At 43.1% G+C, this 27,550-nt stretch overlaps 1 protein-coding gene across 8 annotated transcripts in view; it reads left to right on the forward strand.

Annotated features, from left to right (window-relative positions):
- TMED3 (transmembrane p24 trafficking protein 3) overlaps positions 1-7,620 on the forward strand; it is a 319,386-nt gene extending 311,766 nt beyond the window's left edge. For all 8 annotated transcript variants that reach the window (XM_050800009.1, XM_050800013.1, XM_050800010.1 and 5 more), the window contains one exon: positions 6,770-7,620. In XM_050800009.1, the coding sequence (XP_050655966.1) occupies positions 6,770-7,006 (237 nt within the window). In that variant the 3' untranslated portion in view covers positions 7,007-7,620. The remainder of the gene's footprint in view (positions 1-6,769) is intronic.
- Positions 7,621-27,550: the final 19,930 nt, after the last annotated feature.

The raw sequence follows: 27,550 nt of genomic DNA on the forward strand, positions 1-27,550 counted from the left end.
CTGCAGTACTTTCTTCTGATATTCCTGTCTACTCTTTCATTCCCACTCAGTCTTTTGCACAGTACCACTTTTGAAGTACCTGTGTCATGTGTCTCTGCTTATATGATGTGCCTGTATCATGAAGACCAAAGTCCTACTTTGTGTGATGTATTAAAGTAACACAAGGTACTGTTACAAAATAAATGCCAAACATCAATGGCTTAACAGAATAGAAGTTTATTCTCACGCATAATCTAGAAAAGGTTGGTGAGGAGCTTTCCTCCATGGTGTGACTCAGGAATCCAGGCTTATTCTTTCTTGTCATCTTTCTGTCTTCCCTTAGGGCTTCAGGGTCTTCTGCCTGTAGCTGCCAAAGGAGGAGAAAATGAGAAAAGTCCATCTACTTCTTAAAAGCCCATGCCCGGTGGGAATACATATGACCTGCTCATGCCCCATGGGTGAGAACTTAGTCATGTGGCAAACCTGGATGAAAGGAAGGCTGGCAAGTAGAGCCTTAGCAACAGCTCTACACTACAGAGGAGAAACTCTGACATTTTGGGGGGATAGTCATGTCTGTCGCCCATGGCTGTCAAGGTTCATTATTCTATTATCCCAGCCTCCTTAATCCGTCTGTCTTCCCTTCTGCTATTTAAGCTCCTCCTTCCCTTTCATGTGCAGGCTGGCTTCCTGAGGGCTAGGACCCTGAATGGTTTACTTTTGTATCCTCAGTGCTCCAGTGCATAAGGTGGGGCACAGGAAGAAGCTCACCAAACACTTGTCAAATGACTGTCAGGGCCCAGGGAAACCTGTAAGACAGGAATAACCATCGGTAGCTGCACGTGTGCCAGAACCAAAAGCACAGCGTCTTGAACTTTCAAGGAGGCCAGATGATCTGGGCCGCACTCCAAGGTGGCTCCGTTCCTCTGTGGCTCTGGGCACACTCATGAATGCCTGTGGATTCATTTGCCCAGTCTTCCACCTTCCCTACGCAGTTGGAGGCTAGAGCTGCACTGTTCAGTACAGTAGCCAGTGTCTAAATTTGGCTCTTTAAATTAATTGATATTAAATTAAAAATTCACTTCCTCATCTGCACCATAGCAACACTCCAGGTTCTCAGTAGTCACAGGTGACTAGTGGCCATGCACAGAAAGTTCCATTGTCCAAAACTGGGTTTGAGCTTTGAGCTTGGCAACATGACTGCTGTTAGAAGATCCAGCCAAGGGTGTGTATTGTGTGTAAGATCTTTTGCAACCAATACTCATGAGAGTTTTATTGGCCACTATTGAAACAGCCTCTATTCGGAAGATTCTGTAGTCTCCAAAAGCTGAGCTGAAGAACTTCCCCCTTAACCAGTAGAAAACAGATTGGTAGGAAAAGCTTTAATGAATTAGGTCAATAGAGACATTCTTTCCTGGAGCCTGAGCAGTAGTTTGATTTTGTTGCAGGAAAGGGTGATTTATGCTTCCCTTTTCTTCTATCTTAGAACCTCTTCTTTGCTCCTGCTTAGCCTCAAAAGAGCCGTTTCCTTCCACTTCTCTGACCCTGCTTCCTTGAACCATCTGTGCCTGCCTTTGAGAATACTTGCTTTTGTGCCGGCATTCACTCAGTTTACACACTGTGCCGGCAGTGGATGGCTCTGTGCCTGTGCTGGGCGCCCTGCAAGGAGCACAGCCCTGCAAGCCAGTTGGCCATGGGGCACTGTGGTCAGAGCTGTAACTGAAGTGCCAGGGGTCTTGAGGAGGCACTGATGAATTCTTCCAGGAGTCAGGAAGGCTTCACTGGGAGAGCTTTACCTTAAACTTGACAATGTAGAAGCTTGGCCTCCTCGATGAAGAGAGCAGGTGACATTTATGGAGTGTAACTTTCTTTCTTCTCGCCAGCCCTTTTCCTCTTGCTTGGCATGGGTCCCCTTTTACCCAGCAGCTGCTGTCTCGCCTCTCCCCAGACTTCTTGCAGCACAATGGTAGGCCAGAGGCCATGGTTTCTGGCACAAAAGTAAGTATTAGGTGAAAGAACAGGTTCCATAGTGACCAGGGCCCAGGCCAGGGATTCAGGCCCAAAGGACTTGTTTCAGGCCTGAGCTCAGGAAAACCAGGCTCCTAGGAGAGAGGACCTGGGCCAGGAGAACGTGACTTCAGGAAAGCCAAGCTCGAGGGGCTTCCAGGCTTCCTGAGAATCTGGGCAGATCCTGGTCAGAGCTGAAGGTTTCTGACAGAGGTCAAAGGCCAAGAGCTACCTCCCTGGTGGCCTAGGACGGGTTAAAGGTTTTCCTAAGTGCTCTGAGGCCAGCTTCTACTTCCCTGTCACTGAGTTCTTAAAGAATTTAAAGAAGCAGATACTTGGGTCAGGGGAGGCCTGATGAGGTGAGGGCTGCAGGAATTTGTCAGTGGTTACAGACTGAAGACCTCAGCATCCATAGGTGGCTGGGACAGGATGGGGTGTCAGCGTGGAGATGGAGGAAAGGGATGGTGCGAGAAGTAGGATGGGTCAGGGTGTCACCATGAAGTGGCAACTGTCATCCCTTTGAGGCTCCAGGACGCTGGGAGCCAGCCAGGACTGGTGGTCTTAGCAGGGTGGAAAGTCACACACAGGAGGAGAGCTGGGGAATCGTGGCCTGGGAAAACAGGACCCGGAAGCAGAGGGGTTCCATTGGTTTTCTGCTGGGTGGGAAGCTGGCTGAGGGATTGCCTAACCGAAGTGTTGTGGTAACAGGATGAAGAGGTTTGTTTTAGACGAGCACTAATGGAAGATCTCAGTGGATGGGGAAGTAGCATGTTTTCATGGTGAGGGTGAGCATCCAGGTGTCTCTGATTCTCGGGGATATATTGCTCTGGGGTCTCTTGCAGCGTCTGTGTAAGGTCCTGAAGGTGTCTGCAGGTGTTAGTTGCCAAGAAAGCTGTAGAGTATCACCTGTTGCTCCATTACCCTCTTGGAACTGGTCCCTTTGCTATCACTGACCTGATCTGATCTGATCTGATCTGAGATTGTTCCTTTAAAGGCCACCGAGGCCTCTTCATGCAGTCCTAGTGCCGGTTTCTGGCCTGTGTTACTGGATCTCGGCCAGAGAAGATGGCTTCACATAAATATCTGACTTATCCTCTGTCTTGGTGTCTACACCTGTGATTTCTGCGTCCTCCATCTTTTCTTCTTCCCTTCCTCCTTCCTCTCCAGTGATTCTGGGTCCTGGGAGAAGGCTGGAGATGCCGACCTGTACTGCTGAATTCCCAGGCCAGGGCCTGCGGTCCAAGGAGCCCCCAGTCAAGTGAGTCCAGTGTTTCTGAATGAGTTTGTGACAAATAAACTTGGAGAATGGAATTCTAGCCTGGAAAATCAAATGAGCCCTTCCGTAGTGTTCTCTGCGGATTTATACATACAAATGTGTATGCATATGTGTACCTATGAATACATATGCATGTGCCGCACACATACATATACACATATACTGTGACCATGATACACACATGTATACACTTACGTGTGTGTCTCCATCCCTCCCACTGATTTCAAGAATGATCTTCTTTGTTATCCAGTCCTGTGATTTCAGTGCCATCAACTTCCCTCCAATCCACTCTTCCCTGACATGGCGACCTTCTTAATTGAGGCCCGCATCTTCTTTTCCCAGTGGAATTGCAGCCACCTAAGTGGTTTCCCTGCCTGTAGACTGGTTCACATGCATCCCTTTCTGCATCATATCTGCCAGAGGCAGATTCTCGTAAAGTGGGATTCCAGTCTTGCCAATCTTTTGCTCACAGAGCCACATGGTAAAGCCTTGGACCTCGAGGCCCTTTACTGTGAGCTTCCACCTCCCCACAGCTGCTTCTCCATGCATCCCCATCACCGTGTCAGTCCCTGATCCCAGACCAGGCCCTGTATAGTTCTTTGCCTGTGCTTCTGCCACCTGGGATGTGTTCTCATCCTCAGCCTGGTGACGTCCTGCCCATCCATCAGGACTCAGCTTGTCTTGTCCCATGTCAAGTACTCCATCTTCTCTGGCAGGCTCAGCATCTTTCTCTTGGGTGTTCCCACGACTCTGCATACCCTTCTGTTGTTGGCTCTTTTTATATTGCATTATAGTTGAGTAATTTTTTCTCTAAATTGTGAACTTTCTGAGACCCAGGACTGTGTCTGGCTCTGATTCTTAATTCCTTGGGCCTAGCACAGTGCCTGGAAGAAAAGTAAACATTGAATAAATGTTTGAATGAAGGAATTAGTAGAAGTGTGAGCGATTAAAACTCAGCCATGATTTGAAATCCTTGTAACTTCATCCTACAAGTATCTATCCTGAGTCCCCCAGCCCCACCTTCAATCCTTTGTGATTTTCCAGGGATCCCCAGGGTGATGTAAATACAAAATGGATTTGTATAGGTAGTATAGTCTGCCTGTATAGGTAGTGTCTGGCAGGGAGCACTAGGGAGGCTTCTAGAAATGGCATATATTGAATTAGCTTTGACACGGGTTCACATAAGTTAAGCCCGACTCCACATTTACCTCTTTCCTACTTCCTTCCCAGTTTAGCATTCTATTCCATCTGTGAGAGTTGACATACTTTAGTGAGCTTTGGAAGCATTCCCCGGAGAGCTAGGAGGAGCAACCACAAATGTGACGATTGGCCCCAGTGCAGAGACCTGCACCCGAGCTTTCTTTTCTGGTGGTTGACCTTTGAAGCCAGTTGGCTTTGGAAGTTCCCTTTAGAGTCAACTTCCTGATGTCTGGAACCCTTCTTAGGATCACTTGTCCCTTTTTCAGTATCAAATATCTGCAGGTATAGCCCACCTACCAAATACGGGGAAGTGAAGAAGTCCAGTGCCAACTACACTCCAGTTGTGAAAGATGATATGTAGCCCAAAATAATAGGGCATAGAGGATGTCACTGAGAAAACAGGACAGAGGTACTCACTGGGGGACAAATAGGCTTGTTCTTCACTTGATATTGCTCTTTGAGCTGGTACCCAGTCTAACTCTATCAGTTCCATCTGCTACACAGTGATCATGCCACCTTTCTACATGTGACATTTCACCACTTCTTACACATGGACCAGGATGAGAGGGCCTTCCACGGTGTGCAGGAGAGTCCCATAGCTTTGGGAGGTAGACCTGTTGCCAGAAAGATGGAAGCTGCTGCCCTGTAATGCAGAGGCTGAAGGGAAGCGTTTTTTTTCTTCCTTACATAGTCTAGTTCAGCTCCTAGAGTGGCCCAGAGTTAAGGATACCCAATGAGGCAAGTAAGGGTAACACCACTGTTTGGCAGTGGTTTCCTGTTTGTCTTCTGGAAGTGGTTTAATGTGAGAGAGAAACAAGGGTTTTGGGGAGGGAGGTCACAGAATGACTTAGTCTTTTCTAGTTTATTGTACTGTACAAATAGTTTGCCTTTGGAGTTTGGGAACTGAAGTAAGTGTCTGGTGCATGCTTTGTGAATTCCTCTAGCCTGAGAACTCACTGATAGGATAGAATTTTCTAGGTCTTGGATACATGGTGTTTTAGAGGCTGCCTCTGAATAAGAACTGAACGTTTTCCCACAGGCATAACGTATTAGTTGTCTATTGCTGAGTAACTAATTACTACAAACGTAGTGTCTTAATGCAATACTCACTTATTACCGCACAGCTCTGTACAGTGTGAGCCTGAGCAGGGTGGCCAGTTTCTTTGCTTGGGGTCTCCCAAGGCCGATGTCAAGGTGGTGGCAGGTTGGGCTCCTACCTGGAAGCTCTGGGGAAGGATCTGCTTTTATGCTCATTCAGGTTGTCGGGTGGAGTTCAGTTCTTTGTGGTTGTAGGACTGTGGTCCCCATTTCCTTGCTGACTGTTGTACCCTCAGCTCCTGGAGGCCTTTTTCTGGTCCTGGCAGGTGGTCACCTCCACCTTCAAAGCCAGTGTGGCACATTGAATTCTTCTCATGCTTGGAAACTGTCTTGACTTCTTCTGCAACTAGCTGGAGAAAGCTCCTGGTGTCTAAGGGCTCCTGTGATTAGATCAGGCCTGGATAACTTCCCCATCTTCAGGTCAGCTGTGTCATATTAACATGATGCAGTCACAGAGGTGACAGCTCATCATATTCACAGCTTTCTGGAATTAGGGCAGGGGATCTTGGTGGTGGTGGGAAGGACATTTTCAGACTTTTGCCTATCACACTGAATATTTTTGCAGGTAAAGAAAGTTATGATGTAGTATGTGTTACACATAAGCGTATGTGTCTATGTGGTGCCTGTTTATATATATGTGTCTTCGCATGTGTGTGTATGTGCTTATGTACATGAGGCATGTGTCTTCACGTGTTTGTATTTATACATAAAACTATAGGCAGCAATTACATAATAGAATGAACATGAGCAGTGGATTCAGAGTCCAAACACAACTGTGGTCTAGTTCACACTTCGCTGTTTATTAGTTGTGTGACTTTGGGCAATTCGTGTAGCCTCTTGGAGCCTCAGTTTCCTCATCTGTATGTGGGATAAGCCCTCATTAACAGTGAGGGTAATGATCCATGCCTATCAGGGGTATTGTAAGGACTGGATAAGAGAGTATGGGGCAGTGCTTGAAAGCATAAGCTCAGGACTCAGACTCTAACTCAGTCACATACTAACTGTGTGACTCTGGGCAAGTTACTTAAACTCTCTGAGCCTCAATTAGGCTTGTTGTGAGGATTAAATAAAACCATGTAAAACCCTTAGCATAGATTCATAGTTAGCATTCAGTGGATGTCACCTAGGATGCTGACGACAGCATTTGCTGTTTGCTGGATCCCACATATGTCTATGGGTTAGCAGCGTGACTGCTTTTCTCTTCCTGCCCAGATGGAGTCCGCCTGCGTGACCATCCATGAGGCTCTGAAGACGGTGATTGACTCCCAGACGCATTACCGGCTGCGGGAGGCCCAGGACCGGGCCCGAGCGGAAGACCTTAATAGCCGAGTCTCTTACTGGTCTATCGGCGAGACGATTGCCCTGTTCGTGGTCAGCTTCAGTCAGGTGCTACTGTTGAAAAGCTTCTTCACAGAAAAACGACCCATCAGCAGGGCAGTCCACTCCTAGCCCTGGCATCCTGCTCTAGGGCCCCTCATGTCCCAGCCTGGAGCAGCTCTCCTAGGTCTCCTAGGCGCATAGCCCAGGGTGGAGGCAGAACGATGCTGCTGTGGTAGCCCTTTGCCTTTCATGCCCATGCTTGATTCTTGCACCTCAGCAGCTGAAGGTCTCAGAGACCAGTAATCAGAAGGCATCCGACTGCATTATGTGTGCAGCACTGAAAAGATGTTTACAACTAGGCTAGGGATTAGCCACTGTGGGAGGGTGGGCAGGCAATGGTTCAGCGGCCTGGCTGGTAGCAGGAACTCCAAGTGCCCAGGCCTTTTGGGCAGCTCAGGGCCCTGCCTCTGTTTCATGATGCGTGGGTCATTTGTCTTGGGTGTCCTATCCCATGTGGAGAAGAAAGGGGCTCTAAGTTCTGGCTCTTCCTCCCCTGGGGTTCTCTGTACCTGAGGATACCAGGCCCTGGGCAACTTTGCAGATCTGCTTACCCCAGGTGAGCAACAGTGTCAGCCATGCAAGCAGGACAGAATGGTGACTGGGTGCCCTTAGTGAGCTGTGTATTTCCTAGGAGGTAGAAAACTGTGGGAAACTGTGGCTAATAAAAACGAAGTGTGAGCATCCTGGAGACTTGTGCATTTATTTCTGTCCCCTTTCTGGGGACTCTAGAGCTTACTGCAGAGTATGGGTGTGTGCATAAATAATTAGAGTGTGAGACAGAGTACCTAGAGAGGTCCAGAGGGTGCTGTGCAGAGATATATAGAGTGGGCAAGAAATCACTCCTCCCAGGTGAATGAAAACAAAATAGGAAGTCTCCTCACATGGTCACACACCATGTTGTACAACGGAACTTTGCAAATGCTGTTTCCTGTGATAATACCTTCTCCCTGATACCTGCGTGCGCTGCTCCATCATTTCCTTCTGACCAAAAGGCACATTGTCAGTGAAGTCCCTCCCAACCACTCTTCAAGATGGTACCGTCTCACTTGCCCTTAGTTCTCCTGCCCATTGGTAAGAAATGAATGCATACCCATCAAGTGTCTGTGCAGTAGCTCTGGAGGGAAGATACAACGTCTCCGCTAAAGGAAACCTATCAAATCTGAAATCGTGTACCATCTGATAGGCATTAATGCATTGTAGGAAAGGAAGCGAAGTAATCTCTTTAAAAAGATGCCCCATAAACCTCACTTATTTAGCTTGATTGAAAGATAAATATTGCTTATCTTTCATATGTTTTTGATATTTCTTTTCTCTTATTTTAGAATTAAGTACTGGGTATATATAAAAGGTTACTTACGAAATATTTCTAAGGTGAAATACGTCTAAAGTGAAAAACAATACAAAAATCCTATGCTCCCGCTACCTAGATTAAGCAATGCAACATGACTCATTGCTTCTGGAATGCTCTCTACTTGCCCTTCTCCTTCACCCTCTGAGGGAACCACCAGCCTGAATGTAATCTTTATCAAGCACTGAGAAAGGAGTTTAAAGGATTGAAGGACACAGCTTTACTAAAACTCACGTTGTCTTCCACTTTTTGTGGAAACTAGGTTCTTTCAACCTTGAAAAACAAAAATAGGAATGCTGGTGATACCTGTTTTACTTATATAACCTTGTAATCATTTATCCGTAAATATGTAGATTCATTGAGGGGACAAAAACCCTGCCCCACTGGTTGATTTAGGAAATAAGGTTGGCAATAAAACGTACTGCTTATGCAGTGTTTATGTTTTGATCAATTAGGTACTAATAACAGTTGTAATAACTACCCAATCCAGAAGAAATATTTTTAACACTTACAGCTTTACAGTTAAACAGCATATGAAACATTTTGAAATTGAAGATTTTTTGTTATAGAGAAATACAATAGGGTACTCGATATAATTTCAAACAGAGTAATACAGTTCCATAAGAAAGATGAAGTGGAAGTATGACTCTAAGAAGGAAGGAGAAAGATGGAAAATTTCTGAGCATTATTTATGGATGATGATGGGTATCAAATCATCTTGGTAATTAGAATCCACTGATATACTTAAAAGTGATGTAATTTTTCAAAAAGTAATGGTTTAATATATGGTAGAAATTATCTCCTTTGTCACTATTTAAATTCATGATGAAATATTTTAGATGTCAGCTTTAAAAATGTATGAGGCCTTAGAGTTTCTCAAGTGCTTTTAGAGGATATTTAAGCAAAAGAAACAGGAAATGCTCTTTGCATCTGGATTTTCTGGAGAGACTCTTTCCTTGACATCTGGGCAGCTTGGTGAAAAGGGTGTCAGCACTGGCAGTTTAGTAGAAAGAGGACTGGGTTGTGTCTGACCTTTCTGGATTTGAATCCAGGTCTGCTATGTGCTACTTGTGCCATTTTGGGTAAGATACTGAACCTCTCTGAACCTTCATTTCCTCATCTGTAAAATGGGCAGAAGGGAGTATTTTTACTGGCCAGGGACTTGGGGCTTATGCATTGGTGAACAGAATTAGGATTCACCCTGTTTTCAGTAAAATCCCTTTAAATTTGAGGCCTGGATGGAGCTGACAGGTGGAATTTGGAAGCACATCTATTAGCTTACATAGGAAGCAGAATCTCCCAGGGAAAAGACATAGGACCTCTGACTCTAACTGAGGTTCCGGATTATTATGAGCGATTTTCAAAAATTGTCTAATGGCATTGGTTTGCTCCATACCATAGATTTTAAGAGACAGTAGAGCTTCTGGGATGAGATCCCCCATAAAATAATTATGGATCTGCACTGGCAAGCTGGTCTTGACTCCAAAGACCAAGAGTCGGTTTGTGGTGCTGACTCTGAACCTTTGCGATGCAACTGTCTGGTAGTAAAATGGCTTTGTGTATAAGAAAGCTTTAATCCTCGAGGCCCAGGCAACTTTACTTTACTGCAGGGCGTTCTCTACAGGATAACTTTATGGGGAGGTGACGTTTTCTTTGTTGAAAGATAATTTTCCAAAGAAGGATAAAATCATAAGTGTTATACAAATATAAAATGAACGCGTGTATTAGCGTTCTCCAGAGGGACAGAACTAATAGGATGTATGTATATATGAAAGGGAGTTTATTTTTTATTTTTTATTTTTATTTTTTTTGAGATGGAGTCTCGCTCTGTCTCCCAGGCTGGAGTGCAGTGGCCGGATCTCAGCTTAGTACAAGCTCCGCCTCCTGGGTTTATGCCATTCTCCTGCCTCAGCCTCCCGAGTAGCTGGGACTACAGGCGCCCGCCACCTCGCCCGGCTAAAAAGGGAGTTTATTAAGGAGATTGACTCACAGGATCACAAGGTGAAGTCCCACAATGGGTCCTCTGCAAGCTGTGGAGGAAGAAAGTCAGTAAAGGCTCAGTCCGAGTCCAAAAACCTCAAATGTAGGGAGGCCCACAGTGCAGCCTTCCGTCTGTGGGCAGAAGCCCAAGAGCCCCTGGCAAACTACTGCTATAAGTCCAAGAATCCAAAGGCCGAAAAACCTGGAGTCTGATGTCCAAGGGCAGGAAGCATCCAGCACGGGAGAAAGAGGAAAGCCAGAAGACTCAGCAAGCCATCTTATCCCACCTTCTTCTCCTTGCTTTGTTCTAGTGGCACTGGCAGCCGATTGAATGGTGCCCTCCCACGTTGAGGGTAGGTGAGTCATCCTCTCCCAGTCCATTGACTCAAATGTTTATCTCCTCTAGCAACACCTTCACAGACACACCCAGAAACAATACTAGCTATCTAGGCATCCCTCAATCAAGTTGACACCTAATATTAACCATCACAGCATGTTAGAGATTTTATTTTATGTACTAATCAATGAAGGAACCAGACAGATGTCCTAATGATTCAAAAGATAATTCAAAGGACAGACACATTTATACAGAGCTGTAAAACAGCTCAAAGACATCGAACCAGGCTAGAATCAGTAATCCAAAAGGATATGCTATGTGGAGAAAACACAAAGTTGCAAAAATAGCTCAAAGAAGAAGCTTAGAATCAAATAGCCTGGAGGGGTGTCCAGAAATGCGTAGTTTATTAAAACCATTTTTTCCTATCACTTCAAAAGGGGCTCCTGAGCTGTCACAGCCCCTGGGCAGTGGCATTGATTTCTAGTTTAATTAACAGCAAGACCACCTGTTCCATGTTCTCTCTGGTTCTGTAAAGACTCATCCCTTGGCCTCTTTACGTCTGAGATGGGAACAACTTTTAGCTATTGCTAGTCTTGGGGCTTTGCCTTAACCCTGCCCAACCTTTGTAAATATTTCCTCCCTTAAACTCTCCTCAACTTAAAACAGGGAGGAGGGAGGGAAGAAGGAAGGAACAATCACTTGTGGATTTGAGGTGCTATAGACTGACTGTTCTGTTTCTCCCCAGTTAATATGTTGAAATTCTTCCCCACAAGGTGATGGTATTAGGAGGTGGGACCTGAGAGTGGAGCCCTCCTGAATGAGATTAATGCTCTTATAAAAGAGGCCTGAGGGAAGGCCTGTTTTAGTCTGCTTAGTGTTGCGATAAAGGAATACCCAAGTCTGAGTAACTTTTAAGGAAAAAATGGTTTATTTGGCTCCCTGTTTTGCAGGTGGGGGCATCTGGTGAAGGCCTCAGGGTGCTTCCACTCATGGCAGAAGGCAAAGGGAAGCCAGTGTGCAAAGATCACAGGGTGAGACAGGAAGCAAGAGAGAGCAGTGAGGTGCCAGGCCTTGTTTAGCAACCAGCTGTTGTGGGAACTAATAGAGTAAGAGCTCACTCATTCAGCAAGGACAGCATCAAGTCATTCATGAGGGATCTGACTGCATGACCCAAACACCTTCCATTAGGCCCCATCTCCAACACTGGTATCAGATTTTAACATGAGATTGGCAAGAGGACAAACATCCAAACTATAGTGGGCCCCTAGCCCCTTCTGCCATGTGAGGACTCAGTGACAAGACAGCCATTTATGAACCAGAAAGTGGGACCTCACCAAACACTAAATCTGCCAATGCCTTAATCTTGGACATCCCAGTCTCCAGAACTGTGAGAAATAAATTTCTGTTATTTATATGTCACCCAATCTATGGTATTCTGTCATAGTAGCCTAAATGAACTAAAACTCTAGAAAACAGGCATGGTTAGAACGAAACTGCAGATACACATATAACCACCCCTGGGTTGGGAAATTCTGGGAAAAGGCTGGGTGTTCCTTTAAATGTGCAAGTGTATCCTTCAAGCACAGAGACCTGTGTATTCAGTGTATGTCTTGCAGCCCTGTTGTTTGATCCTGTATGCGAATGTGCCTAGCACAATACTGGTCTGAAACAAATACTAATTTCCCTCTTTCTACTCACACACACCCAGCAAAACACTAATAAATAAACTTGATGTGATGGTATCTGGGAGAGTCTGGCCGTCTAGATCTATCTATGAGAATGTATTGTCAAACATTCTTGCTATTTCTTGTTGGAACTGGCAATTCAACAGCTTTTATTTGCTTCTCCCTGTAGTTTCAGTGTTATATGCTATAGTCATTTGAGGGATGGTTCATTTTATCTGTTCACAAGCCTTCTAAAATGAAATAGAAAACAGTTGCTTCCTTGGGGTTAGTTAGGGTGGCAGCACTCAGCCAATGGCCGTATCTTTTTCTATGTATTTGGGAGCTTGTGTAAGAATTCTAAGAGCTATAAAAGTAAATATAATACAGTTATGAACTCCTAAATGACATATAAACTGTTGGAGACTGTTCTGCTTTTCATAGAAAATGAAGCTGCTTCTGCTCAAGCTCTCCAGTGAATGCGGAAACATGTTACTTTCTCTTGGAATTTGATTCAACATTGGTTTAAAAAAGTCACCTTTCTTGGTAACTGTATCCATTGCAAAAGGAAAGAAGCACAAGGGGGCCAGTGGGTTGTGTGATACAGGAAGAAGAAAAAGTCATGACTTTTCCTCTTAGGATCACCAAGCAGTCTTTTGATGACAATCTGGCTTCTCATATCATTTGCCCTCGAAAAGAGAATATATTTGAGTTGCATTTTTAATTGTAAAAAAAAAAATTAAAAACCCTGTTCTCCTTTTAATTTATAAAGTAATCTTTCAGGCAATTAAAATATTAACTAAAATTAATATATTCCCCTGACTTCCCTGCAAAGCAACTGGGCCTTAAGCAGGTCTAAAGCCTGGGTGGGTTGCACCTGGGACACGAGCTTTGGGTTAGCCATGCTCACAGCCAGCACCCCAAAATGTGCTGGGTTTGTATCGCACCTGGTGGACAGACATCTGGGAACTGCAGAACAGTGGGGTAAGTGTATGTGTTGGATGGGGTTGGGGGCGAGGATAAGTTACAAAGACCCTATGTCATCTTCAGGTAGTGATCTGGCAAGGTGACCATCCTCCAAATCAAGCCTGGAGAAACCAGAGAAGCAAGAGAGAAGCCTGTATCTGAGGAACTCTCTCACACACACAGCTGTGAGAAACTGGAAGAGGGGTCTGTGGGGAGGGGTGGGAGGACACTGTAGCCTGGGGGCAGAGGCCCCTGGAGAGCACTCAGAAGCAAAGTTGGAGGAAAAACGTTTCCATTCTGTGCCTGCCTCTCCCATGTGTTGCCTTAAGGCACCCGCAAGAATGGGCATCCTTGTCTTGTTCCAGTTCTTAGAGAAAAAGACTTCAGCTTTTCTTCCAGCCCTGCTGTTTGATCCTGTATGCGAATGTGCCTAGCACAATACTGGTCTGAAACAAAAACTAATTTCCTTCTTTCTACTCACACACACCCAACAAAACAGCCGCCCCCTTTGCCATGAATTCAGTGGCACAGCCCAGGTTGCTGGTTGCTGTGTGGGGCAACAGCAGGTAGATCAAAGACCCTGTCTGGGTGGGAATCCAGTCTTCCTTGTCCTCCCCTTTTTAATGCCCAGGGGTGGTGGATTAAAAACTAAGGCCACTATTTTGTTCCAAAGTGGTTGTTTTTGAGAGTTTAAAGTGAACTTTGAATGAAGTTGTCAAGTATTAGCAAATGGGAATTTTCCATTGTGATTTTCTCTGTCCAGGGGTTCCCTTCCTGGACGCCAACCAGGGCCTGGCCTTTAGTCCTTCTCAATACACATCACCAGACCTCATGGGAGCATGACTCACAGCCCCAAACGGCTAGACTGCAGGGGATACAACAAATGGATACAAAATATCGTTATAGCAGAATCACTGGAACATGTTGTAAAGTAAATGGATATGCTTTGGTCAAGAATAGGCAGAGGCAGACATCCTGGCCAGAGTGACTCAGCAAGTTTAGCGCACAGGCGCATAACTCCACTTGTTATACGGCCCGTTTGTGTAAGCCCATACTGGGCTCAGAGCCACTATTGTTTGTAAAAGGTGTAACTGCCCTGCTGATGTTGCACATACAGCTTGTGCCCAGAGAGAGAGAGTGTGAAGCTGTTGACCCTGTAAGGGAGAGGCAGCCTGGCAGGCCAGGGAATGCAGCTGTAAGTGTGGGAGCCGCAGGAGCCGCAGAGCCGGAGCAGGTAACAGAGATAAAGGCGGATAGCGTGAGAGAGCTGCTGAACAAAACCACATTTCACCTACCTACAGCCCCCTGAGTGTTCTTCCTGCTGTCTGCCACCCATCCACCCACTCCGCTTGGACCTCAGCATGGGCTGGAACCTGACACTTGGTGTGACACATGTAGACCACGATTTTTTTAAGTAGCATCATAAATATAGTCTACAAGAGAATATTTTAATAATATTTTGCTGTAACAAGAAGTCATAAAAAGAACCAAGTAGAAATGCTATATATGAGAAATATAAAAGTAGAATGTTGAAAATGACAGCAACAGGATGGCTATTTAGAGATAGATGCCTGGTGCTCATTCTCCACCTCCTCACCCCACTACACCCCAAGAAAGGCAATGACTAAACAGCTAAGGTTTGACTAACATCATATTGAACAGTGAAAAGCTGAAGGCTTTTTCTCTAAGAGCTGGAACAAGACAAGGATGCCCACTCTTACCACTCTTATTCAACACAGTGCTGGAAGTCCTAGCCAGAGCAATTAGGCAAGATAAAGAAATAAAGGTCATTCAAGGAGCAATTCAAATTGTCCTTGTTTGCAAATGACATGGTCTTATTCCTAGCAAAACCTAAAGACTCCACTAGAAAACTATTAAAATTGACAAACAAATTCAGTAAAGTTGCAGGATGCAAAATCAACATACAAAACACAGTAGCATTTATATATACAAATTATAATCTAGCTGAAAAAGAAATCAAGAGGGCAATCCCATTTATAATACCTATAAAATAAATAAAATACCTAGGGATAAATTTAACCAAGGATGTGAAAAATCTCTACAAGGAAAATTGCAAATCACTGATGAAAAAAATTGAAGAGGATAAAATTCCCATGCTCATGGATCAAAAAATTAATATTGTTAAAAGGACCATACTACCCAAAGCAATCTAGAGATTAAATGCAATCCCCATCAAAATACTCATTATATTTTTTACAGAAATATTTTTAAAATCCTAAAATTTATATGGAACCACAAAAGACCCCAAATAGCCAACACAGTCCTAAGCAAAAGGAACGAAGCTGGAGGTATCACACTACCAGACCTCAAAGTATACTACAAAGCTGTAGTAACCAAAACAGCATGGTACTGGCCTAAAAACAGACACATAGATCAATAGAACAGAATAGAAAGCCCAGAAATTAATCTACATATCTATAGCTGTATTAGTACATTCTCACATTGATATAAAGAAATACCCAATACTTGGTAATTTATAAGAAAAAGATTTAATTGGCTCACAGTTCTGCAGGCTGTACAGGAAGCATAGTAACATCTGTTTCTGGGGAGGCCTAAGGGAGCTTTTACTTATGAAGACAACACTTCACATGGTGAAAGCAGGAGTATGAGACCAAGAGGGGAGGTGCCATACACTTTTAAACAACCAGAATGTGAGGACAGCACCAAGAGGTGCTAAACCACTCATGATAAATCTGCCCCCATGATCTGATCACTTCCCAGCAGGCCCCACCTCCAACATTGGGGATGACAGTTTGACATGAGATGTGGTGGGGACATAAACCCAAACCATAACACAGTGAACTGATTTTTGACAAAGGTGCTGAGAACCTTCATTGGGAGGACAGTCTTTTCAATAAATGGTGCTGAGAAAACTGAAAATCCACATGTGGAAGAATGAAAGTAGACCCTTATCTTTCACCCAATGCAAAAGGCCACTCAAAATGAATCAAAGACCTAAATGTCAGACCCCCAAATGATAAAACTATTAGAAGAAAACAAAGGGAAGACACTTCAGGACATTGGTCTGGGAAATGATTTTATGAATAAGACCTCAAAAGAAAAGGCAACAAAAGAAAAAAAAAAAAAAAAGGGATAATACCAAACTAAAAAGTTCCACACAGCAAAAGAAACAATCAACAGAGTGAAGAGACAATCTGAAGAACAGGAGAAAATATTTTCAGAGTATTCATCAGATAAAGGATTAATATCCAGACTGTACAAGGAACTCAAACATATCAAAGATTAAAAAAAAAAAGAAACAATCCAATTAAACAAGGACAAACAATCTGAACAAATATTTCTCAAAAGAAGACATACAAATGGCCGATGAAATATATGAAAATATGCTCAGCATCGCTAATTATCAGAGAAATGCAAATCAAAACCACAACAAGGTATCATCTCACCCCAGTTAGGATGGCTATTATCAAAAAGACAAAAAATAACAAATGCTGATGAGGATGCAGAGAAAAGGGAACTCTTACACACTGTGGAAGCTGAGGTGGGAGGATTGCTTGAACCTGGGAGACAGAGGCTGCTCTGTGCTATGATTGTGTCACTGCACTCTAGCCTGGGTAAGAGAGCAAGACCTTGTCTCAAAAATAAATCAATAAATCAATAAATCAATAAACAAGAAAGGAACAAGGATGAAAAAGACTTTCCAGGAAAATAACCAAATGAAAAGTGAGGTAATAGTCATAGCATCTGACAAAATAGAATTCAAGGCAAATTATCGTACTGAACAGGAAGATTACATACTGATGTTAAAGGAACTAATGGAGGGAATGATGGAGCAGGTAGAAACCACCATCATCAATGTACAGAATTAATAACTGTATTAATTGAGAGCAGCAGACAGGATTGTCCATCAGGCTCCAAGGGAGACAATCCTGTGCAGCTGCTTCAAAACTCTCAGATGTGGCGATGCCTCGCTCACACAGGCCATCTGACCAATGAAAAAGCTCTTCAGCCTGGTGAGATGGATGAGTTAAAAGTGGGAGTAGAGGGGATTGGGGCACATTCAATCTATTATTTTACCAGAATCTTCCTCCCACTAAGACATGTTAAAGAGTTGGCTTTTCTCTTAAGGACAACCCTCCAGCAATAGTCCCATAATTTATTGCGATCAGAAAGATGGTGCCTTCTGAGAGGCTTGGCCGGTATGCTGGGGCAAGGCAGGCTGCTTTCCTGACAAGGTAAAACCCGCAGGCCCATTCTTGCTTGTCATTCAGCTGTAAGTATTTCATGGTGGCCTCCTTCCAGGCCCGGAGACCTACCTGGTTGTGATTTCCCATGGATTAATATCTCCCTCCTGGAGCACAGTTGGTGATATTCTGAACAAAAGCCATCTGATCTAGTGTTTACGATGTATTCTGGGCTTCCATATTGTATGATGTGGGACATGGAGTCTAGCAATTTAACTTCCTCATTTCCAAACTTTCAGGCTCACTTCCTCTTCAGCCTTAGGGAAAAACATAGCTGAGGTGAAGCCTGTGGCCACTTTATTCCCAGTCTGTACAGGAATGAATGGCCCCTGACTGCCCAGGGTTCCATCTCGCCCGGTTTGCTTCCTCTGTGCTTTGACATTTGCATAAATCCTTCTCTTACACTCTATTCTGACTGCCTGCTTGCAGTGGGACAGTCTTTAAACTCTGTGTATTCTAAGACGTTCATCTCCAGAGAGCCAAAAGCCAGAGTGCATCTGTGCTAGGACTTTACCTGGTACAGGTCTACTGGGGAGACCATTCCCCTGTGACATTTATTTAAGCAAAATTGTAAGAATGCTGGTAGAACATTCTTGGTCAAACTCACAGGGTTTGAGTCACTTGTCACAGCTGAATGACAGGATACGGAGCAAGTTTGGGGAGAACCTGTTTTTCCAGCTCTGGTGGCAGTGAGAGACTAGAATGTTGTTAACTCCTCCTTGCTCACCAGCAAACTGCAAATTGGAACTTTTAGGTTATGTAGAAAGCAACTGTCTTTTTCCTAATATAACTCTAGATATAAGCCTTTGTATACCCTCAAAACTACTGAGCCATTATAATTCTGGAGATACTAACATAGTTTAAGGCTATTTTCCTTCTGCAGGTTTGTGTTTTTCAGTTGAATATTTGACCATAGGAAGAAATAGTCTTCAGATATGGCTTCTTCACCAGTAACTACTTTACATTTTTTTTAATCACATCCTGGAGAAATTGTTCAAGAACTTGATAAAACTTTTACATGTTTTGTTGGCCTATTTTCAGCTTTCAATAGTGCACAGGAAACAGTAATGGCTTGGCTACATTTGTTCAATAGAGACTCCTGGTGGCTGAAGCCCCCACACCCTTTGTTTAAAGCCACTGTGAGAATTAGAATTAGTAGGGAAAAGTCCTCAAATGACAATATAATATTTCAAACTAAGTAAAATAGGGCTGTACTCAGGCAGATTCTCCTTCAAACATGGTTTGAATCAAAACCAATTTTATTAATGTATATGCACTCACCTCAGCTCTAAGAAATTGGGAAAAACATATCCCAAGCATTTGTGGTTTGATAAGATTATCACAAATCCAGAGTAGCCGCACAGACAGCAGCAAATTAGTAGAACCTAATTTGCTATTAGCTAATAGCAAATTAATAGAACTAATAGTTTAAGATTAACTGTTCTAAACTAATTATCTTGGGCTTCTGATGTAAAAAGGAAGATCCCTGTCTCCTCCTGACATCCAGTTCCTTAAAATCAACCCAAGCAAGTAAGAGTAAAATAGAATTAAATTACTGAAACCAGGAAAGAGCCGTAGTCAAAAATCACTAGCTGTGAAGAGTTGCTGTCAAATATTTGAACTAAAGGGAGGGAGAGGACTAGAACAGTCCTACAGGGTTAAGACTTTCCTAAAAGAAGAAAGTTTTGGTCCTGGAGGGCCAAGTGGTGGAGCTTGGAATGGCAGCATCTAGGGGACATGTGTGAGTGTCAGTGGCGACCCCTTCTCTATTCCTCATTTCAGAGTGGCAGGGCAGGTGGCGTCAGAGGACAAGCTTTTCAGGCAGGTGTGCAGGAGATGTGGCGGGGAAGGAAGGGTCGGCGGGGGGGGAGCTTTATAGCCCCAAATCTCAGGAGAACTGATGAGAAAGGATGTGGAGAAGGCACTTCTGACTCGCAGCTTGCTTCTGCTTCAACTTTTCCCCACACAGTGCAACTCTTCAGCAAATCAGTGACCTGGACCACAAAAGGAAAAGTTACAATTCAAGACCAGGATCACAGCAAAGTAACAAATAGAAGGCACGCAGGGAATGTATTTCGGAAGAATTACTTCGGGAAGCCAAACAGTGCGCACGTTTTTTCCCCTGTAGTCTTAGAAAAAGGAAAAAAAAAAAGGCAATAAGACTTCAGAAAAGGTTATAAGAAACTGTAGAAGGGATTATAATACAACAAAAGAGATGAAAAGGAGCTGTCCAATCTCAGGAAACGTGTGGAAGAGGAAACACCATTTCAGAAATGATAGTTAACTTTAAGATGCCAAAATGAGAACAGGCGCTGCCCTGCTGAAATCAAGGGAGGGACACTAAAGAAAGCCTTGAGAAGACTGTCTGAAAAACAAATGGAAAAAAAGAACAAAAAGCTGAAAGTTATTAGGGAGAGCCAGACAGCTTTGTACAACAAAGATATCCATCATGCAGATAATTGGTGTTCCTGGAGAAGAAAACAGAACAAATTCAAAGACATCAAAAAAGAAAGCCTTAATAAAAGTCAAGGAAGACCTAAATCCTCAGTTTAAAAAGGTACCTTGTGTAAAAAATAAAGCAAAATGATGAACACAGACAGATTCTGGTGACATTCCTGGGCTTCTAGGAAAGATAAAGAAACAAACAACATTGAAGTTTCATCAAACAAACAACAAAGACAAAACAGCAAGTAACCTGACAGAGGGAGAAATCATGTGGCCTTACTCTTTTCGTTGACATTTACTGAGATGAGACCATGGAATAGTGTCCTCAAGGAACTCAGGGAGAGTGTGGACCCAGGGAAATGATACACTGCTAACTTGTCGTTCAGATACAAAGGCCACAGATGGCCTTTCTAAAACTAGAAGGAATTCAGGGCACAGAACACCTTTGAACCACTCTTGAATCAGCTACCCCAGGAAAAACTCTACTGAGCAAGGAAAGAAAAGGGGCCATCATAAAAAGGGCAGGTAGTGAGCAAGCATTTCATCCATTAAAAAATACAAACATTTCATCCATTTAAATATACAACTATGAACAATCTAGGGACAATAAATTTTATGAAGTCAAATTATTTAAGAATTGCAATACGGCAAATTGAAATTGAGAATTAGGAGGTGAGGGAAGGTAAGAGAAAATGTTAATGCTAGCTTTCTAACTTTTCCTGATAGAACATTAATGACTACAAAAGAAATTACATTGAGTTCTTGCTAGGCGCCAACCACAGTTCTTAGTGCTTTATGTGTAGCATTTCATTAATCTCTCACAACAGCTCAGCAGCATAGGAACCATTCATATCCCCATTTGACAGATGAGGAAACTGAGACACAGAGAATTTAATCTTTTCCCAAGGCTATGCAGCTAGTAAGGAAAATAAGGAAAGCCATTTGGTCATCTCAAGAGGCCCTGAAAACTAAGTTTATAAGATCAATACAAGATACTCCTGATGAAAAATTTTGATAAAGGAATAATTGGTCAGGGATAAGGGTGGCAGCTGAAGTGTGGCTATGGAGTCTGGAGCTGCAGATTCACTCCTTTCGCATTCTGGTGCCACGGAGGTGGGGCATTTCTTATACATGAGGTTGTAAATCTCCCCCTCTCTGAACTTCTGTGGCTCTGGCAGACAGATGTTAAAGCATCAAAAAGCTAAGCCCCCACTGGCTGGCTAGTGGAGCTGGATCTGGGGGTGTCTTGATAAAGCCATCAACAAACTACATTAGGGCTGGGCACAGTGGCTCACTTGTGTAATCCCAGCACTTTGGGAGGCTGAGGTGGGTGGATCATTTGAGGTCAGGAGTTCAAGATCAGCCTGGCCAACATGGTGAAACCCTGCCTCTACTAAAAATAAAAAAAACTAGCCGGGTGTGGTGGCAGGTGCCTCTAGTCCCAGCTACTCGGGAGGCTGAGGCAGGAGAATGACTTGAATCCAGGAGATGGAGGTTGCAGTGAGCAGAGGTTACAGTAAGCCAAGATCACACTGCTGCACTCCAGCCTGGGAGACAGAGCAAGACTCTGTCTCAAAACAAACAAACAAACAAACAAACAAACAAACAAACACATTAGCACCCTAGGTAATACTTTTACTCTAGGTGGATCCAACCCAGCAAACTCCACTTGCTACACCTACTAGAGCTGGTCGATTGATTTATAAAATAGAGGGACATAGATGTTTCCAGTACATGAAACACTCAGGATGCTTATGATGTCACAACTTCCAAGTGTCAAAGTAGTTATAATAACAGACAACAAATGCTTTGTGCATCTATCACCAGAGCAAGGGGCTTGAAAGCTCTGGGCTGTGGTGGACCCTGGTGGAACAGGCCTTACTACTACCAAGCCTGCCTGTGAACTGATTGGAATCCATTGGCTCTATCTGCTTTAGCTGTTATCGGTTGCAAAGTGTCATAGTCCGCTGGGGCTGCCATAACAAAGTATCCAACAGTCTGGGTGGCTTAAAGAGCAGAAATTAATTTTCTCACCGTTCTGGAGGCAGGAAGTCAGAGATCAAGGTGTCAATAGGGTTGGTTTCTCCTGAGACCACTCTCCTTGGCTTGTAGATGGCTGTTTTCTGTGTTCTCACACAGTCCCTTCCCTGTGCATGTCTATGTCCTGATTTCCCCTTTATATAAGGACAGCAGTTATATTGGATTAGGGCTCACTGTAGTTAATGTAATTATCTTTTTAAGCCTTATCTCCAAATATGGTAACATTCTGAGGTACTGAAGGTTAGGAATTCAACATAAGAATTTGGGGGAAGAACAAAAAACAAAAATAGAATAATTTGGGAGAAAGGGGAGGACACAATTCAGCCACTAACAGATAGTGTTAGATAAATTCCATCTAAGTCTTTCAACCTATGCTGCTTTTAAAAAATTAAATTATATTCTACTGGAACTACCATTTTGTTAAGACTAGGTGCATTTCATAGCTTGAATGACTTACCTTTTTCCTGATCTCTTTTATAAGATATTGATCACACGCGTGCATCAGTAGGAACGTGCACAGAAGATTCCTGGTGTACGGAACAGTTCTGTAGCGATCAAATCCTGACTCTGCTCCTGGGAGCTGTGTGAGGATGAGCAGACCACGTGGTCTCTCCCCTCTGACCGTCAGTTTCCTCACTTGTAATAAAATGTGGTATTAAGGGAAATATACAATGATATTCACTGCAGCCTTGTGTATGGTGATAAAACATTAAAATATAACTCAAATGCACATGGACAGGGGAATGAATAAACAAAATGTTTCATGCTTGTATGTGGGGATACTTTATAACAGTTGGAAATGAATAAAATATTTCCCAATAAAGCAACACGAAATAATATTGAAGACACACCAGAGTGCACAGTGAAAAAGCAAAACCATCCAATATGGTATCACTTATATATCAGTAAAAACACACATTAAACACTATTCTGTATAGCTCATGGGAAAAATAATGTGTTCATGTATAATATATAGTAAAATTATAAAAACACAGATTGTAAAGAAAAGGTTACCTCTGGGAATTGAAGATAGAAATTGGGATGGGTACAAAGGGGACTTCCATTTTATCTGTGCAGTATTATTTTTTCTTTAAAAAGCTGAAGAATGTGTAACAAAAAATTAGCATTTGTTAGTCCTGGGTGACAGATATGTGGGTGTTTGTTATGTTACCATTAGTACTTTTTTGCATTAAACATCTCAAAGGCAAAGTAAATAGAAGGATGGTAATTGCCTTGGCTTTACCTCTTACGGCTATCGCAAGGTTTCAATAATAAATTATTTGTGAAAGTTCCTTGTAAAATTAAAAGCTCTGTACAAATATTAAATTTTAAGCTAATCTGTTGCATTTGGTGTTGATTCTATTAACGTTCATTTCAAACGTCCACAGTGTCGGATAACTCCAAATTTGGGGTGGTGTTGGCAGTGATGATGGTAGTGGTCATGATGAGGGTGGCAGTGATGGTGGTGGCAGTGCAGCTGCTAGCAGGTGGTGATGACAGAGGAGTGGTAGTGATGGTGATGATGCTGGTGATGGTAGTAATGGTGGTGGCAATGGTGTTATGGAGGTGGTGATGACATGACGGTGATAGCGGTGATTATGTTGGTGATGACGGTGGTGATGGCAGTGGTGGTGGTGATGGTGTGAATGTGATGGTAGTGGTGATGGTGATGATGACGGTGGTGATGGCAGTGGTGGTGGTGATGGTGTGAATGTGATGGTAGTGTTGATGGTGGTGATGATGGTGATTATGATGATGGTGGTGGTGATGATAGTGGTGGTGATGGTAGTGATGATGGTGGTGAATATGATGGTGGTGATGGTGGAGGTGATGTGTGTAGAGAGCAGTGTTAGACCTCTGTTCTAGCTCTGAGCCACACCACACACACACACGCTACTGCATAATATCATACACTTCTAGGGCTGTGTGTCTCACTGCTACTAAGACTAAACCTCCAAAGGCAAATTATGTGAATGTGTATCTCCCATTGCTCCTAGTAAATACTGTTCAAAGTACTGTATTGAGCACAGTAATTAGCTTTTACTGGAAATACTTGAATTTCATCTTTTTGAAGAACTGCAGCAATATGAGAAACGACCACAAGAGGACAGTAGAGAAACATCAATAAAGTTCAACTTTACCTCAAGGATTGGGCAGGCACAGGCCGTGGTCTCCCTTCTCCTCAGCAGGGAGAAGTGTGGGTCTCTGTAAGAGACCAGATTGTGGGAATTTCAGGCCCAGTCAACATATCGCAGAGTGTCATGGAGCTTGAGCTGTTGAAAACCACCTAGTTCAACCTCCTCAGCCCCAGCCAACATCTATCTGGACTGCAATTTCTTGAGAGACCCTGAGCCAGAATCACCCCACTAAATCTCTCTTAAATTCCTGATCCACTGAGATGGTGATAAGCAGTGTTTGCAGTTGTGAAGTGCCAAAAATTTTGAGACAATTTGTTATGCAGCAAAAGATCACTAATACACCTGGTGTGTGGTTAATCGATGTTAGCCATAATTGTTATTCAGGACAATTAAATGCAAGGAGGTTATTTTTCCAGCATTTTCTCATTATGTCAATTATGATGTAACTTGGAAGTTATATCATTGATGCATTCATTCATTAATTTTCCAATAAGCCAAACTACTGGCCAGAATGACATCAATAAGAAAAACACATCATTCATTCATGTATCCATTCACTAATTCATATATCCATTCACATATCAAATATGAATTATGACAGAGGTACTAGCTCAAGGTAGAGTGTGACTAATTGAGTGAAAGGGGTCAGATAAGAGGAAATTCTGCTGGACATAGTGATTCATGCCTGCAATCCCAGCACTCTGGGAGGCCAAGGCAGGAGGTTCACTTGCATGCAGGTGTTTGAGACCAGTCTGGGCAACATAGTGAGGCCCCAACTCTACAAAATAATAGAAAATTAGCTGGGTGTGGTGGTATGTACCTGTAGTCACAGCTACTTGGGAGGGTGAGGTGGGAGGATCGCTTCAGCCTGGGAGATAGGGACTTCAGTGAGCTGCGATCATGCCACTGTATTCAGCCTGGGTGACAGAGCAGCCAGATCATGTCTAAAAAAAAAAAAAGAGGTGAAGAAAGAAAGACAGCAGGGAAGAAAGACAGCAGGTGATGGAAGGAAGCATGAACAAAGGCACAGGGTTTCATGTGGTCTTGAGTACTCAGGGGATGTAAGGACTTTGGCTGGGCTGGACCCTAGGAAGAGAAGGTAAGATGGGAATAGGTATATTAAAGATGGAGAGGAAGCAAGGGCTAGCAAAAAAGCCTTACCATAATATACAGATTGCCACAATATAATACAAATCCCATAAGAGGGAGCTTGAGCTTTGTCCTTTGACAGGTTTTAGGTAGGCGAGCACATGGCCAGGTGTAGGTTTTCAGATCACTGGCTGCTGTTAGCAAGGCAGATGGAGAAGAGAGACTGCTCTGCGAGTTGCTGAACAGCTGCCAAGCCCAGTAGGCTGCAGAGCAGTAAAGTTTACAGGAATTCATTTATTCCCCTTCCCTGTGCCATAAGAAAAATTCCTAATTCACTGGAGTGTGGACTCATCCCCAAGCAGGAAGAATTCACTTCTTGCAGAGATGAGGGATCAAAAGGAAGGAGCGCACGATCTGTATCGGCGGTTTCAACTACGAGTGACTTTGCCCCTGAGGAGACATTTGACGATGTCTGGAGACATTTTTAGCTGTCACAACTGGGGAGGAGGAGGCGCTTACTGGGTAGAGTCCAGGGATGCTGCTGAACATCCTGCAAGGCACGGGACAGCCCTCCACTAATGAAGAAGTGTATGACCCAGAGTGTCATCAGTGCTAGGCTGAGAATAAAAATGACACATAAAAACACATTAAAGATGAGAAAATCCCAAAAACGTCGAGAGGGGGGCAGATGAAAATTATGACCAAATATGTCATTATCAATAAAAGAAATAATTGAGTAATTGCCGTTACAAAACAAGAGTTTGAAGCAGAGATGTAAGCAATAAAGATAGGATAAAAGACCTTACATCAACCATACCTGACATATAGATAAGGAAAAATGACATTCATCTATCAGAAGAGAAAATGTCAGATCACAAAGCACAACCCAATTTTATGTTGTATGCAACATAAACAAGAAGTTGTATACAAGAAACACAATTAAGACCAAGTTATCCAGCAAATTTGAAAAAGAGTTGGCAAAGATATACTATATGAACAAAAAGAAAAAGCAGTGTCACAACTTTTATATCAAAAAAGTTTAATCTCTGCTTCATACTTTATGCTAAAATAACTTCCAGGTATATAAAAATTGTAAACATTACAAAGAAAAAAAAATTAAATGCTAGAGGAAAATCTTTAAAAATAATATTCTTGACCTTCAAGAAGTCCTTTGAAATACAGTGTCATAAAAAAAGTTGATAAATCTAACTACCTAGAATCTAAAATTGTTGCATGGTAAAACATGCACACAAACACACACATATACACTGTATAAACAAAACCAAAAGACAAAAGGCCAACTGAGGAAAAACTCATATTACAACTCATATCACAAAAGATTAGTCATTTTAATTAATTAAATAATTAACTCAATAACCATTTGTGGAGTGTCTATGTTGCACTGGGCCCTGCCTAGCACTGGGGAGATAATAACATAAACACAAAGTTCCTGCCTTTGTGAAACTTACGTCTCATGGAACAGCTAGACAATAAACAGATAAACTAGTAAATGCATGTAATATTAGGTAGTGATAAGTGCTATGAAGACAAAGTTAGGTGTGGGTATAAAGAGTGAGATGGAGTAAGTATAGGTATTATTGGGATTGGGTAGTAAGGAAGGTCTCACTGATGAGATTTTGTTTGAGCAGGGGACAATTCACCTAGGAGGAAGAACAATTGCAAAGGTCTGGAGATGGGAATATAAGGGTTTTTTTGAGGAACAGCATGGAGATAAGAATCGGTGTGGCAGTGAGAAAGGGGTATAGTGGTTAAAAAGTGAAGTTTAAGGTACCCAGGAGCCAGCTCACAGAGAACTTTCAGGCCATGGTGGAACTGTGCATACAACATCCATCAACAAGACACAGAACTGCCCATCACTATAGAGATCTCTTCCTTGCCAGTCCGTTGTCATCACACGCACTGCCCTCCCTTCTACCACCCTTGGTGCCTCTTAACAACTAATTTGTTCTCCATCTGTATACCTTTGTCACTTTGAAGATGTCACGTAGATGGAATCATGCAACATGTGGCCCATTGAGATCATCTCTCTTCACTCAGCATAATATATGCTCTTTCATTTTATTTCTGAGTAGTATTTTATGCTATGGATATGTCACATTTTATTTAGACATCCATACACTGAAAGACATTTGGGTTGTTTCCAATTTTGACTATTACAAATAGGGCTTCTATGAATCTTCAAATTTGTGTTGATTTCCATTTCGAAGGGTCACTCTGGCTGCTTTGTGGGTAGTAGACTGCAGGAGTAACAGTGGATGCAGGGAGTGAGGAGCTACTGCCATAGTCCAGGCAGACATGACAATTCAATGAGCTGGAGCGGTGAAGGATGCGGGACAGGCTCTTGGGTTGAATATGAGGCACA

This window comes from Macaca thibetana, chromosome 7, assembly GCF_024542745.1.
Source record: "Macaca thibetana thibetana isolate TM-01 chromosome 7, ASM2454274v1, whole genome shotgun sequence".
Lineage (NCBI taxonomy): Eukaryota > Metazoa > Chordata > Mammalia > Primates > Cercopithecidae > Macaca > Macaca thibetana.